General features: G+C 46.3%; 1 protein-coding gene across 1 annotated transcript; it reads right to left on the reverse strand.

Annotated features, from left to right (window-relative positions):
• Window positions 1-648: 648 nt before the first annotated feature.
• Window positions 649-8,357, reverse strand: LOC307084265 (caM kinase-like vesicle-associated protein; the record flags this gene model as incomplete). The annotated part of the gene is made up of 10 exons (XM_079748583.1): window positions 649-1,035; window positions 1,461-1,548; window positions 1,665-1,743; window positions 2,085-2,221; window positions 2,669-2,744; window positions 3,317-3,437; window positions 4,289-4,427; window positions 5,742-5,816; window positions 7,017-7,148; window positions 8,263-8,357. The coding sequence occupies 10 exons, from the start codon at window positions 8,355-8,357 to the stop codon at window positions 649-651; spliced, it is 1,329 nt and encodes a 442-aa protein (XP_079604709.1).
• Window positions 8,358-15,499: the final 7,142 nt, after the last annotated feature.

Below are 15,499 nucleotides of genomic sequence, written 5' to 3' on the forward strand. Positions count from 1 at the left end.
TTCCTGCATGTGTGCGTGTGTGTGTGCGTGTGTGGGTCTGTGTTTGTGCGTGCATGTGTCGGTGTGTGTACTCGCGTGCGCGTGTACATATGTGTGCAGGCAGGACATCAACATGAAGAGAAACTGTATTGTATATTATGGCACATTATTCAATATTCAAAAGCAAAGCAAAGCTGATAAGTAGAAATCCAACAGAACAAATACCGCAATAGCAAGACTGAGAACAACTGAGAGATTGACTCAATAAAAAGGAACCTAAGTTGTTCTACTTGACACAGTTACGTCTCCCGGTAGGGAACACCAAGCGTGTAGCTCTACAGCCGACCGTAATGCCCCTAACATATCACATCTCTAGATGTGCCACCGCCACAAGATCGTATTAGTCAAGACGGAAACAAACAGAACTACAACAGGCCTTCATTGGGGGAGGACTGTCGGTATAAAGTGACAGAAACGTGTCGGAAATAAAGGAGAGCAAACACAAAACGCGACAGTGACAGGAGAGAGCTAGGACGGCTTCCAGGAGATGGAGCTAATGGCGCTAACGCTGCAGGAGAGAGGGTGAGAGGGGGTGGGGGAGCAGGGTCTGAGTGACCATGCTAGCAGCTAATTTACAGTGTGCAGGAGGTAAGTAGAGGGGGGCGACGACTAACCCTGCTCGTCCACAGCCTCAGACTCTGCTGACAGGGGGGCCGGCACGTCTCCGTTGCAACGCGACGCGGGCTCAGCTCCGCCTGGCTGCTCTTGCCCGCGCGCCCCACGGGCCTCCGCCTCGGCCACGACCGCTTGCGTCGGTTCACTGCTCCCCCCCGCGCCGCACTCGGTTACCGCGATGACCGGGGTTGCCGCGGCGACCGGGTCAGTGGTGACGGTGTCGGTGGCGGCTGTGACGGGGGCCTGTGCGTCTGCTGGTTCCACCACCACCGCTGTGGCCGCGCCGGCGGACGCGGTTCCCTCGGCGGGGCTGGCGGCCCGGGACCCGCCCTGCTCCGGGGCACGCAGTCGCTTCATGATGGTGGTTACCCGCACGGCTTTCTGGGGGAGGAGGAGGAGGAGGAGAGGAGGCATCTCGACTCTGGCAGCCACCACACAACACAGTACACTGCGAATTTGGATGACAGGGTGATTTTAAAGGCCCCTGTCATCCATTATAAGGTGTATAATAAAGAGTTTACTTCTGTGTTAAACTCTGCATTTGCTCTGTGGGCGCAGATTTATTTTTCATTGGACTCATTTAATAATGGCCTGTCATGCAAAAAATAAAATAAAAAAAGGATTGCCAACACTTGATAGAGTTGCCCCAGAAATGCAAATCATATAACAAGGGTTCAAAAAATGCCACTAGAATCCTTGAGAACAGGGTTAACATACAATTAGAATGAACTTGATTGTAAACTACTTGTATTTTACCTCAAGCTAGTGAGTGTATATAAAATGCGACCAAAAGAGCTGAAGCCTACCTTCCACTTAGCCTTGGCAAAGTTCTTCTCTATCTGAGCGCAGACGTTCTCCTTGATGTTCTTGTCAGAAGCCGCGCCCCCAGAGATCCTAGGAGGAGACAGAGATGGAGTGGATATAAAAAGGCCTTTTGTTTATCCTTTGTTTGAATGGTTCCAGTATCGAGCTGCAGAACCCCCAGCCCCCCGAAGACAGTGTCCACCCACCACTCGTGGTTTATGGCCTCCTGGGCTGTGAGTCTCTGGTCCTGGTCCACCTCCATCAGACGAGCCACCAGACTCTTAGCTGTTTGAATAAAAAAAACACACACACACACACACACACGCACACACACACACAAACATGTGCATAAAACACATGCTTGTGCACAGGCAGAAACATGCACACACAGTACATGCACAAACAAATGCATGCACACACACTAACACACACAACCACACACACACATAAGAAATCCACCCAAAACACACACATACACACACACACACACACACAAGATCTAATGAAGTTTATTCATGTTGCGGAAGATTTTGCACACAACCGAGACAAGGAGGTTGACGCGGGTATGAAATGAGTACCCAGCAAGCTGCCATGCGTGCAGCATATTCATTACATATTAACGCTACCTGAATCAGAGATGTCATCCCAGTATGGGGAGTCAAACTCATAATCTCCCGCCAGGATCTTTCTGAATAGGTTCTTATCGTGGTTTTCATAATCTTCATCATCAGTTTCATCGTAGAACGGAGGGTTGCCCGACAGCCTGAGGAAAGCAAAGTGAAGAAGGAGATAAGACATGCATTCAAATAATAAATTATACAAACACAGTCCACATATCGAAACTATTTCGGAGGAAATTAAAGCGTGAAATTATAGCATGGTTGCCTGTGTTATAGCGCTGTGGTTGTGTGAATTCACAGTCGATACAAATCATTTTAACTCCTCTCACGCGGTGTGCAATAGCTACCGCTCTTTAGAAGTTATCGTATCACTCTTCATGATCCTGAACTTGTAATTATATGAAATCTCATTGTGGTCGTTAAACCCACATAAATCACATCATGACAGAGAGCCCCGCTATATGAACTCCTATCGCCATCCATCTCAATAGCAATATGCGTCCTTCCCGCCGTTACTCATCTCCTCTGAGACCGAGGCAGCGGCGGCGGCAGCGGATGTAGCACACGAGATGGGGGTGAGGAGCACTTACAGTATGTACATGATGACGCCCATGGCCCAGCAGTCCACGGGCTGGCCGTACCTCTGCCTGCCTACCACCTCGGGCGCTGGGGGGCACAGAGGAGCGCAGAACAATATAACAACAGCTAATAACATCTGACACTCAATAACCCAGCAGTGATAGACATCCTCGGCAAAGGTTCTCATTGGAGAATCTTCTTATGGAGAAGGGGAGAGGGAAGGTGTAATTCCAACAGCGGGTCTAGCAGCGCTGATAGAGCGTGATATTAACACAGTCCCAACGGGGGCCACCCATACTCATTTATGAATTTGTGTTTTGTGCTAGCCAAAATAATTGGGGAATTATAATAAACGCTAAAGTTAACAAGATGTTGGTGTTGTTCGTTAATCATGTGTGCAACTTTATCCTGAATTCATTATTGCTGTTAGTCTGTTTGTACAGCGTTTTGAGTTTAGGAAGAACATATTATGATTATTAGAAAGGAGCAAGAGAGGTGTAGGATAAAATAGGAAATTTGAATTCAGTTAGAATACATCTTTTATAAATAGTCCATATCTATATAGGTCTTTGTATTAGGACTTCCTAAGGACGTGGTGATGTGTGGAGGACCTCCTCATAGAGGAGCAGTTGAAGGGCCAGGTAAGGGCTGCTGTTTACCCAGGTACTCCGGGGTGCCGCAGGGGTCTTTGATCAGGCCGTTCTCCAGCTTGGCCAGATGGAAGTCACTGATGACGATTTTGGAGTGCTTCAGCCGGTTGTAGTACACCAGATTCTCCAGCTAGGCGGAGAATATGAAGATGATGGCACAGAAGGGCACAGCAACCCCTGAACCTCTCCCCCAAACACCAAACTCTAAACCTTACACCAATACCAAACCTAAAACCTAACTCCAAAACCAAACCCAAAGCCTTACCCGAAAACCAAACCTAAAACCTAACCCTAAAACCAAACTCTAAACCTAACCCGAAAACCATACCTCAATCCTAACCCTAAAACCAAACCTAAAACCTAACCCTAAAACTACACCCAAAAGCTAACCCTAATACCAAACCCAAAAGCTAACCCTAAAACCTAAATGTTTATATAAAATAAATGTTCATCACTACCATCATTCGTCTGGTATATTGCAATATGTCCAGGCACACAAACTCACACAGTAGTATGACATTGTACTGATATTACCATGAGCATATTGCACATAGAAGCTGTCTCATTCTAACAATGTACGCTTCCATGTTATTGTAATAAGCCTAAGCATTTACCAAATGGGATCATATCTTGATAACATCAATAAGTCTTAATGTCGAAATATATATAGAGTGCAGTATACAGACAGAGTTGTGGATGTTGTCTTGCTGTCTGTGTGTTTGTGCATGTGTGAATGCGTATGTGTGTGCGTGCATCTGTGTGTGTGCCTGCATGCATGTGTGTGTGTGAGTGCACACGTGTATGCATGTGTGTGTGCAGGTGCATCACTGCGCATGCCTACATGCATGTGTGAGTGGAGACGTGTGTGTGTGTGTGTGTGTGTGTGTGTGTGTGTGTGTGTGTGTGTGTGTGTGTGTGTGTGTGTGTGTGTGTGTGTGTGTGTGTGTTTGTGTGTGTGCACACACGTTCCTGTGTGCGTACCTTCAGGTTCCTGTGTACAATGTGGAGGGAGTGGAGGTAGGCCACGGCCTCCAGGACCTGTCTCACCACGTTGCTGGTGTCCCTCTCTGAGTAGTAGCCCTGGTCCAGGATCCAGTCGAACACCTCTCTGCCCGTCGCGCTGGGGGAGCAAGGGACTGTAAGACATGGGGACCAAGCGTCCACGACTTCACCCGTCGGTCCTAAAGTGTTATGAAGCCTTAGATTGGAATTGACCTCACAGCAGAAACAACAGTGGTCTGTAACCAAAACTCATTAATAGTCAATCCTTAATAACTTTTCAATTGAATAAAATAGTCAAGCGGGACCACTTGAAATACATAATATGAAGATGAACTTGCAACTGCGAGCCATACTAAATTAAGTTAATATCAAGCAGCTATGTACTCGAGAATGAAATCACAATTTTATCCATTGACTTAGAACGGTGGCGGTTCTATTTGCATCAAACCACAGCGAGCCACCTATAGGCCGTCAGAGGAAGTACGCGTTTGTTACTTCCGCCAAGGTACCACAAACTTGGGTGGAACAAGAGATGTGGAGGAGGACGAACATTAAGGTACATTAAGCAGAGGCTTTTATCCAAAATGACTTATAAGTGAGGATGATAAATATCAAGGCATGCAATCAGGAGGGCTGCACGACCGAGTTTCTTAAAAGGTAACTGGACAGAGTGCAGAGCATCTATAGGAATCAGAGAGACAAGGTCAGTAGATATTTTTGTTATATAATTGTATTTTATCAGGGCATAAAAGCGGAATCTCGGTACCACTCAGTTTATGAGAGGTTCTGTAAAGCAGGGGTTCATCAAAGTTCATGTTTCTGTATGCGAGGTGAATGTTTCCGGCTTCTTAAGGCTACCGGCCTCTTGTGGACTGCCTAACATATGAAAAGCATGGTTCATCTGACTCTGGTACCGAGCAGTGGGTATGTTGTTGCCGTGTTTTGATAAACATACCCAAGGAACTCTAAGGTGACATTCTTAGAACATTACATAACAGCTGTATTGGCAGATTCAATTCAATTTTGCGTACGGGTGTCTGCCCTGTCCTCGGTTTTTACTGCAGCTCGCCGTTCACACGGATCCCTCAGAGGGGCAGTGGAGATGGGTGCCGTACATACGGCATGCAGTGCTGCACTTGAAAAAAAGAGCCCACAACGAATTCCCACTGAACGCGCGCCGACGAGAACACGGAGAGAGGGGGAAGAAGGAATTGTTTCTGAATACAAAATGAGCTCAGTTCTGTTCTGAGCCATTTCTCATATCTACAGGGCCTGGGGCTAAATCAACCCCCCCCCCCCTTAGCGCCCACCCGTCCACAAGTGCATAATCAACAGTCTTGCTACTGTATAGCCGCCTGGCAGCACGTGGGGTGCGTTCTCCCTCCCAGCCCGACCACCACCGGGATCCCCCTGAGACCCATGGAGGACTCACAGCTCCAGGAAGAGGAAGTATTCTTTTCTGGTCTCGTAGACGTCCACCAGCTGCAGGATGTTAGGGTGCTTCACCCTGCACCGGGAGAGGGAAAGAGAGAGAGAGAGAGAGAGTGATGGAGGGGGAGGGGGGGTGGAAGGGGGGAGAGGGGTATACGGAATGGGGAAGAAGAGAGAGGGAGATAGAGGGGGGGCAAAGCAAGTCAGGGAGTTGGGGACAGAGAAGGGGATGAGAGAATAGAGGGGTGGATGGAGGGAGATGGAGAACAGAGAAATGGGTGAGAGAGAGAGAGAGAGAGAGAGAGAGAGGGAGAGAGAGAGGGAGAGAGAGAGAGGGAGAGAGAGAGAGAAAGAGAGAGAGAGAGAGAGTGGGGGGAGAGAAAGAAAGGGAGCGAGAGAGAGAAGAAGAAAGACGGAAAATAAATGTGTTTTGGATAAGTTGAATCAGTGCATGAGATGTATGCATGACGTACACCGCTCCATATTAAAGGAAGCTGAGACAACAATAAAGTGCTAAAAGAATGAACAGACCCAGAGAATAGGGTTTGTAATGCCTGCCCCTGTTCAGATAGCAGTGGGTGCGTACTGTGGGTCTCTTGATACATCTAGTTCTGCAACAAGGACCGTCATGGGGTTCCTAAATCACAGAGCAGTCAGGCATGTCTTTGACGCTTCTAGCGAGAAGAGCTCATATTGAATTTAACCATTGGAGCTAAGCTGCAAACACACATTAACACAAAATAACCGGCGGTATTTGGTAATCAACCGTCAATAACAAGCTACTCTGGCTCGTTATCAGTAAAGGCCTGTTCATCAGCCCTTTGGAATGAGGCGTCAGAATCCTCCCAGACTCATCTAGCAGGATTTCAACAGAAAACAGAACTAAGAGGGTCACAATAAAAGACAAAACATCGTTAAGATGCAATGCGTTCACATCCCATTAGCTTCCCTGACGCATCCACCGATGTTATTTTTGTGTCGTCTGCCACCTGTAACACATTATTGGATAAGACCCATGTTATGCTAATGGGCTCCTATGCACGCCAATGAGCACTCTGGCCTGACAAATGTGTAAAGAATACTTGTTGGAGCTGCAGGCTTAATGATCATTCAGCTAAATGGGTTTTTTAAAATTTAAGTACAACGTTAAATGGTTTTCAGTTGATTTAGGTAGAAAGAGATGGACAGAGCTGGAATCTGACATGTATTAATAGGATTCTGTGAATGAAGAGCTCTCTTCTGAGTCCAGTTATGACAGTAATGAATAGAAACGTACATTTTTAAGATGAGAATCTCATTTTTCGCCGCCTTGCGAACTTTCCTCCCGTCCTTTTTCAGGAACTTTTTACATGTGTACATTTTCAGCGTGGTTTTGTCCTTGGCTCTGAAGATCTCACAGAACTCCTCTCTGAAAAAAACAATGTGAAGCAGCATAACTCACACTTCATAATGCATTAGCAATTCTCCTCCTCTGGGATACAGCAGTCGTACTATGTAACAGCAGAACGCCTGGGGGTGACGGCACAGAGCCTGGGCCGGAAAACAGGACTGCAAGGGTCCGAGTTACACCTTGTTTCCACATTCGTTACGTAGATTTAATAAATGTACATGTTCTACACGGTGTTGAAACATTTACAGAGATTTGTTAGCATATTACCACTGCATGCCGAGTTTGTGTTCAAAACAAATATGAGGCGAGAGCATGTGACACTTTAACTGAGATTTGAACTCGTCTAGAGATTACAATATTCAAAGCAATTTTCCCTCAGCATTTAAACTCATTAGTATTCAAATATACAGCAGTGTGGAGCAAACTTTTGGACAATTATTTTGACAATTTATTTTCGGGGGGAGGGCAGAATTATTCTGCAGGAATGAGTTTGTTGTAGTAAACTAAAAGTATTAAAAATACCTTCTTAAAATGTTGAAAAAAGGTTATTTAAATCTGAAGTGGTCATAATCATTGATGAAACGATATTGATATGCATGACTTACTGGTAGGATTTCATTTTGGCAAATTGGGCCTAAAAATAACACTACTACCCTAGCCATAACCAAGGCAGGGACACTAAAAACTGAAGTTGGATCCCTGATGTTACACTGTGTGGCAGCCTGTTGCATGTTTGGATGGGTTGAATATGGAGAAATCATTTCCCAACCGGGATTAATTAAGTGCATCTTAAAACACTGGGCTCCTCTGATAGTATTTCTACTGTGTTGGAAATAGAAAGAGGATGAAGACGGATAACCGGGATGTTTTCTTGTTTATCTTACAGGTTGGGCCACCTTGTTGCTATAAACACCAGTAGAGTTGGACCTGTGGCAGCTGTTACATAAACCAAACAGGACAGCTCATCGCTGGCTGTGTTTGCCCGTGTCTGCCTTGGATATCTATGTGGGGATGAGGATGTTTTACAGCTTACACAATGGACAGCACTGTGGCTGTGCTGAAAATGTTTGTCTTGGTAACTTTGCCAAAAGAAGTTGGTATATATTAGGTTTGGTGATAAAATAGTACTTACGATTTGACAATCTGTCCAAGATCATATTTATCCGTCACCTCTGTAGGACTGTTATAATCCTTCTTCTCTCCGATTGTTAGACAGCCAAATGGCATGGCTACTCCTGACCTGGGGCGAGAGACAGAGGGATACACAGGGAGAGGAGTTTAGGGGAAAAAAAGAGACAAGAGATGAATTGAGAGAGAAGTTGAAAGAGAAAATATTGATAGGTTGAGAGAGAGAGAGATACAGAGAGAAGAGAAAGAGAGAGAAAGAGAGAGAGAGAGAGAGAGAGAGAGAGAGAGAGGGAGAGGGAGAGGGAGAGAGAGAGAGAGAAGTTCAGACAAAGAGACACGGTGTGTCTCTTAACCTCACGGTGAGAGAGGTTAAGAGAGCGAGGGAGAGAGAGAGAAGGCAAAAAGACGAGTTCAATAAAACAGAGAGAGGCAAGATAACGGGCGAGATAAGTGTGAGAGCGCCGAGGGACTGGCTGGAAGTGTGGACTAACAAGCTACATAAATCTAAGGCGGTGTTGTGTTCTGACATCCAGCGTCCCACCCAGCTAATGATGTCCCCTCCGCTCCGCCTCATCCCGCAGGCTGCAATTTCAGGTGATGACTCGTCGGATGTGTACCGTAGTGGACAGCCGCTCGCTCCAGTCGTAAAAAGCAGTTCCAGGAAAATAAAATAGAAAACACAAACGAAGAAGAAACGCTGAAGCAGCCTTTCAAAAGTTTTCAACGAACGTCCTCCCTTTTGTACTTCATAGTACAGCGTTAAAGAAGGGTGTGAATTAAGTACCATGGCAAATACTGTGTGTGATGCACAAGCTGGTTCATAGGAGGTAGGGGGAGCAGAGAGAGAAAGAGAAAGAGGGAAAGAGAGAGAGTGAGAGAGAGAGAGAGAGAGAGAGAGAAAGAGAGAGAGAGGCGGGCAATGACGAGATGATCCTCAAGACAGACACTTGGCCGAGTGAGCGTCAGTCGTTATCCAGTGTGTGAGGTGAAGAGGTTGATCAGGTAGTGTGTTCCCCCCCCCACTGGCTTTCACACGGAAATCCTCTGCAACAAGTGTATCACCTCTCATCAGGAAAACAGTGAGCAATTACTGGCCAAGCAAGGTCTCAGAGTGTGGAATTAAAACCACTTTAGGAGCTCTGTGTCGACACCCGCTCACCTCATTGTCAAACACCCCCCTCTCTCTTTGCTCCCTTAAACAGCAAGGGAAAGGATTGGAGGTTTGACTTTACTAAGGATTTCTTACTGAGGGTTAAAGGTTTATGCTCTGGAGAAGGATAGAGCTTTTATCAGCTGCTTGTACAGACTCAGAATCAGCTGGAAGTTTCCAATGACAACACATTCTTTCTAGTAATAGCAATTAAGACGTGTGCGTCATCAGTGTGTTGGTGTATGCTTTTCAAGGCAAAGCATATCAATAAATACATTAAATACATAACTAAATATTTAAATAGCACAAGCAGTTGGCAGTTACATCAATAATATTTTGCGTTTAAAAATCTGAAAGCACTGAAGAGGGCTTTCAGATGTTCAGATTTTCAAACTGGCCTGATCAGGGCTTAGCCTTTGTGTAACAGCAGAACATGAATGTCAAGTGACCATTTGCATAGGAAGTGCTCCCACAAGCTAATTTACCCGTAGGTGGTATGAGGTTTAAAACATCTTTCCCTCCTAAGCAGGCATCTGCTCTTAATCTAAACTGGCAGTCTGCATGACTGATGTCTCCATATAAAGAGGCCTAGAGAGTGAGGCAGACAGAGAGCGAGAGAGCTAGAGAGAGAGGGAGCGAGAGCTAGAGAGCATGAGAGAGAGAGAGCAAGAGCTAGAGAGAGAGCTAGAGAGAGAGAGGGAAATGGAGAGAGAGATAAAGAGAGAGAGAGATTTGGGACGATATAAGTGAGGTGGGAAGCCGTTCCAACGCGGCACCCCATGAACAGGCAAGTAATCTAATCTTAATGATTCAACCAAGCCAGAGACGTCTCAGAATGTAGAGATAAAGCAGCCCTCTCTCTGAACTCTTCAGGGTTTTTTGAAATCTTAAATTAGGTTTTGGTGCGTTTTGTGGAAATATGCTGACATAACTCTGCTCACCCTCATTCTGTCTCTCTCTGTCTCTCTGTCTCTCTCTCTCGCTCTCTATGTCTCTGTCTCTCTCTCTCTCTCTCTCTCTCTCTCACGCTCTCTCTATCTCTGTCTTTATCTATCCCTCTGACTGTTGTGGACAGGAGAAGTAAGATAAGGTCAAATCGGTTAAAAGATAAAGATAACTTAAGGTTTTGTATGGTCAGGTCAGGTCAGGTAAAAGTTCCCTCAAATCACTAGAATGTGTCCTGCGGTGTTAACTTCCCTCCCTAACCGCTGGGCACTCGCTTCAAGCTTCAAAACGCTGTGTGCAGGAGGTTCTTCAGTGTGACAAACAAGGTCCAAGGGTCCCTTCCCCAGTCATTCCACCACCAATTTAGTCCACACCCCCCGAGAAGTGGAAGTCTCTCAGGCCATCCCCATTGCCATGGGCAACCATAAAGCACTCGCCGCCTGCTGCGGATGTGGAGATATCCGGCCCTGGCGAGCCGTGATCGATGCCTCCCGATGAGACCTGTGCCAGCCAGTGTTCATCTAAAGGACTGCAAATGTTCTGCATTTGCACACAATGCAAATGCAGCAAAGACTTATGGGACAGAAGAGATGGATTGCTTCTTGTCACCTAGGGCTGGCCTGCAAACAAATAACTGGTGTTATGTTACACCCCCCCCCCCCCCCCCCCCCCCCCAATGAGGGACTGCTTTAGTGCTGAAGGACTTTTGGGGGGATTAAGTTAAACGCAGTGCTGGTGGGACACTCTGGCCGTTTAAACACAGCAGGGAGTGAGGGGATGTTGTACCTGTGGTGGTGGGTTGCAGCCCTGCCAACAGGAAAAGAGCAGCCATCTGTTTAGGGTTAATAGTACTTATCTCTAGGAGAGAGAGCATACGCGCACACCAACACCACCGGGAAGCATCCCAAGGAAAGTGTGCTTTAAAGAATTTTAGACACTGTTCTACACACCTTCTTATCTATCACTCATCTACATATCCCTCCATCACTCCTCCATCTATCTATCTGTCTGTCTGTCGGCCTGTCTTGTCTGCCTGTCTGTCTGTCTGTCTGTCTGTCTGTCTGTCTGTCTGCCTGTCTGCCTGTCTGTCTGCCTGTCTGTCTGCCTGTCTGTCTGTCTGTCTGTCTGTCTGTCTGCCTGTCTGCCTGTCTGCCCTTTCGTCTGGAGTCAGGAGGAAGAGAGTGGCTTAAAGGGGAACCGTAACGCTGTTTTCTGATGGAAGTACTATGAAAGTACTGCCTGACTGTTGGACCATTTACGCATTTAACGCCTATCCAGTGACATCTATGGTCAAATGTTTCAGGGAATTACTACATTTTCTGCTGAATTTGAGATTATGGACTAGACCGCAATTCTTTCTATGAAGCAGAACTCTGTAATAGCAAAATAATGCAAAGTGTTACTGTACTCCATTTTCTGAGAACTGCCATTAGAAATGGGTTGGGAAGGGGCTATTCAGTAAAATGTAATCTTAATAGCATCTAAATATCGTGATGCAGCACACTGTATTTACATCACCCTAGCTCCATCTCAATGGAATTGAACGAAGTAGCCATAACAGCTGTGTTTCTCGCTCTAAACAACGTATTCAAATGAATATTTGAATAAATGAATATTTGATAAACACATCAGGATGACAAACAGGATTTACAATTGGACAACTGTAACCATTGGTCTCCCAACAGCATGATGAATTACGCGCACAAATGGAAGAATGAAATGTATAGTAAGTGTATAGTGTAATGGTGAAAAAAGTGTCACAGAAGTCTGACGCATGTCAATGTTTATGGGCGCAGCAGCAAACTAACGGGGGCACAGGAACGTGCTTAAGACTCACATCTCGGTATCCGTTTCTGACTGCTTCCATCCACGCTAACTAGAAGACCCCGTACGAGCCAGTAGGGAACGGGAGACGATGTAACTGGGGAACGTGATTTATTATTTCACAAGATACGGCACAAAATAGCTTTATTTCAATGGAGTTTCGCCTCGTTCAAGGAGGTGATTCTCAGAAAAAAAGCCTCGCTGGGGACACTGCGCTGTTTTTTGTAATGCAGCCTCATCACCCTGCCTCATTAGTGCACAGCAAACGCAAATTAAGCCTCTTCAGAGGCGGCTCGCGGCGGAAATGGCAGCTTCTCGGAAATTCTTGACGTTGAAGATAATTTGTCTTTGTTTTTCAGTGTCCAGTCAAGGGCTGTTGGAACAGTGATTGAACTTGTGCGACACGCTCTATTAGGGACCAGGCGTCTCAGCCTGCTGTAGTACCGGCAGATATATCTGGAAGGCTAGGATGAGAGGGAGGGATGGAGGCAGAGAGAGAGAAGGGGAGGAGGGGAGAGAGACAGAGAGAGATAAAGAGGGAGGCAGAGAGACGGAGAAGGGGAGAGACACAGAGAGAGACAAAGAGGGAGGCAGAGAAAGAGAAGGGGAGGAGGGGAGAGAGACAGAGAGAGATAAAGAGGGAGGCAGAGAGACGGAGAAGGGGAGAGACACAGAGAGACAAAGAGGGAGGCAGAGAGAGAGAAGGGGAGGAGGGGAGAGAGACAGAGAGCGATAAAGAGGGAGGCAGAGAGACGGAGAAGGAGGGATAGAGAGAGAGGGATAGGGAAGAAGAGAGGGGGAAGGGGAGGGAAGAAGAGCGAGCAATGGAGAGAGCGAAAGAAAGAGAGAGGAAAAGGGAAAATGTGAAGGAGGAAGAGAGGAAGAGGGGGAGGTGAGTATGGGAGCAGGTTTATATTAAAGGAGAGAAACAAATAATAACGAATAATTTAAGTAACGGAAATGAGGAGTAATTGAGCAATTAATTTAACAAAACAATAGAAGTATTGGAACTGACCCTAATGGCACTGCTCTCTCGTCCATTAAAACAAAAACAAACTGTGTGCGTGCCAGGCACCATCGAAATAATGGTTCAGAGCTCACACTCATCCCTCACAGCAGGGCCACTCAGGAGGCTAATGTCCCCGTGGCGTACGCGGGCAGTGGTGAGATCACCGGTGGTGACGGTGGTGATGACGGTGGTTTGACAGGGTGCAGCGGAGGCAGCAAGAAGCAAACTGCATCCCGGTCCTTTCTGAGTCTCCCCTCCGCTCACGCTCATCTCCGACCGCAGGTCTCTACCTCTTAGTGGTGGAAGCAGAAGACGCACACAGTGGCCCTCTCTGGGATTCATTACCGCCTCTACAGTAATGAACACAGCCTCTATCCCCTAGGGGAGGACAGGATAGGAAGGGGAGGGGATGATATAGGAGGTATCGATTGGGTTTTCTTCAATCTTCTGCTGTAGCATCGGCAGCTCAACAGGCAGTGCAGAAGGTGTGTCCAAGGTGCCGGCTGCTGTGGAGTTATCTCGAGAGCCGTAAAGCTGCCTTGAGTGACTTGACGATTACGTTCTACCTTATTCCTGGTTGAGAGTGTTTATTAACTCGGCCATTCTGGCTCTCCGTTTATCTGTTTTTTCACCCATTCATCACATTATTCGTTAATTCATCATTTATCTAGCCCTTCAATCACCCATTCACTCATTCATTGAAATGCTAACTCCCGGAAAGGAAGTTGCATCCTGATTTCACTGGTGTATTCTCCGAAGACACTGAGAGAGAGCAAGAACGAGACACACATATTTGGATTATATCTATTTTTTCATATCTTGAGTTTTGTTTTTCCCGCTTCTTGCTCTCTTCCTGTGCCATCCCTCAGTCCGTTCAGAGGCTGGACTGGAGTGACCCTCCATGACTCAGCGAACAGACTCAGCGCCCCGGGCTCCTTCTACTACTGCACGGCGAGAAAGAGGGTTTCATGCTTCTTCACACACAAATTGACCACACTGTCTTGCGAGCAGCTTTGGAAACATAGCACTCTCGCATGACAACTACATCAAGCATGTGTAGCAGTTTGAATCCTTGTCCAGGGTTTTTAGACAGTAGGGACCTGTGGAAGTAGATGTGGTTCTAGGCCCATAACATTTTTATAGGAGCACAAAACATGGATTCAGCGTACAATCCAATCAACGTGTCCAACGTGTTTCTTGCAAACAGATGTGGTTCCTAATGTGACTATGACACGAGCCACCAACGGATGGAACATTAATTACTATGTCTTGCAAATTGAGATGTCACGCTGTTGCATACATGGAAGCAATTAGGCGTTGCTAATGCAATGGTGTTACATGTGCAACCCACATTAAAAGGTGGCGTCCTTCTTCGACCATCTTTTCTTCTATGAACCCTTTCCTATTTCCCAAACAGGCAGCTTTACCTCATATACCCTGACTAGGGAGACAGCCAAATACCAAATCCCTCAAAGTAACCCTTCAGTAAAAATCACAGTTGCACAGCATTTTTCTAATTCATCCTACAAGCTGTGGATCTCATCATTATGTGTTCAGGCCCGGGGCTTTTTAGATGTGTTATTCCAAAACCAATCTTAAACCTCAACACATTTCCATTAGCATGGTTATTGTTCAGTAGATGTTCGACTTTAAAGTTTGTTGTGTGACTATACACACAATGGGCCCTATCTTGCATCCGGCGCAATTGATTTTCTCACTGGCGCATGTGTCGTTGCTAGTTTGCAACTGGCGCAGAGCGTTCTTTTCCCTCCTGCGCCACGCGTCGGTAAATTAGGGAATGATCTTGCGCCCCAAGGGGCGGTTCGGCCAAAAGAGGAGGCGTGCAAACCAATTGCGCCACAAACCAGGAAATACCTGGTTTAAAGTCAGTGGCGCGTAGTTCAGATGCTATTTTAAGGGCGCATGAATAATGTCGCTTGTGCACCTCGCGCATACACTTTGCTTCTCTCATCTACCTAGCCACACATTCTTGGTAAATTATTTGGGAAAGAACAGCTGATACAGCGGTAATAAGTTGTACTTTTAAATCAACGCATATGCAAACACCGTACAGCAAACACGTATTTTCTTGACACAGACATCGTGTACATGCCCATAACTTTTAGGATTGATGAGTATTTGATCGTGATAAAGCATTGTTTTACCGCGAGTGAGTGTTAAAAAGAATGAATGAATGCGGGCGCGTGTGTGTATGTGTAAAATAATTAATGAATGCGGGCGCGCGTGTGTGCGTCCATCTGTTTAAACACACGCAAACTAAACACGTAACGAATAATACAGGCCATGGCAATG

Source organism: Pollachius pollachius, assembly GCF_949987615.1.
Source record: "Pollachius pollachius genome assembly, chromosome: 12".
Lineage (NCBI taxonomy): Eukaryota > Metazoa > Chordata > Actinopteri > Gadiformes > Gadidae > Pollachius > Pollachius pollachius.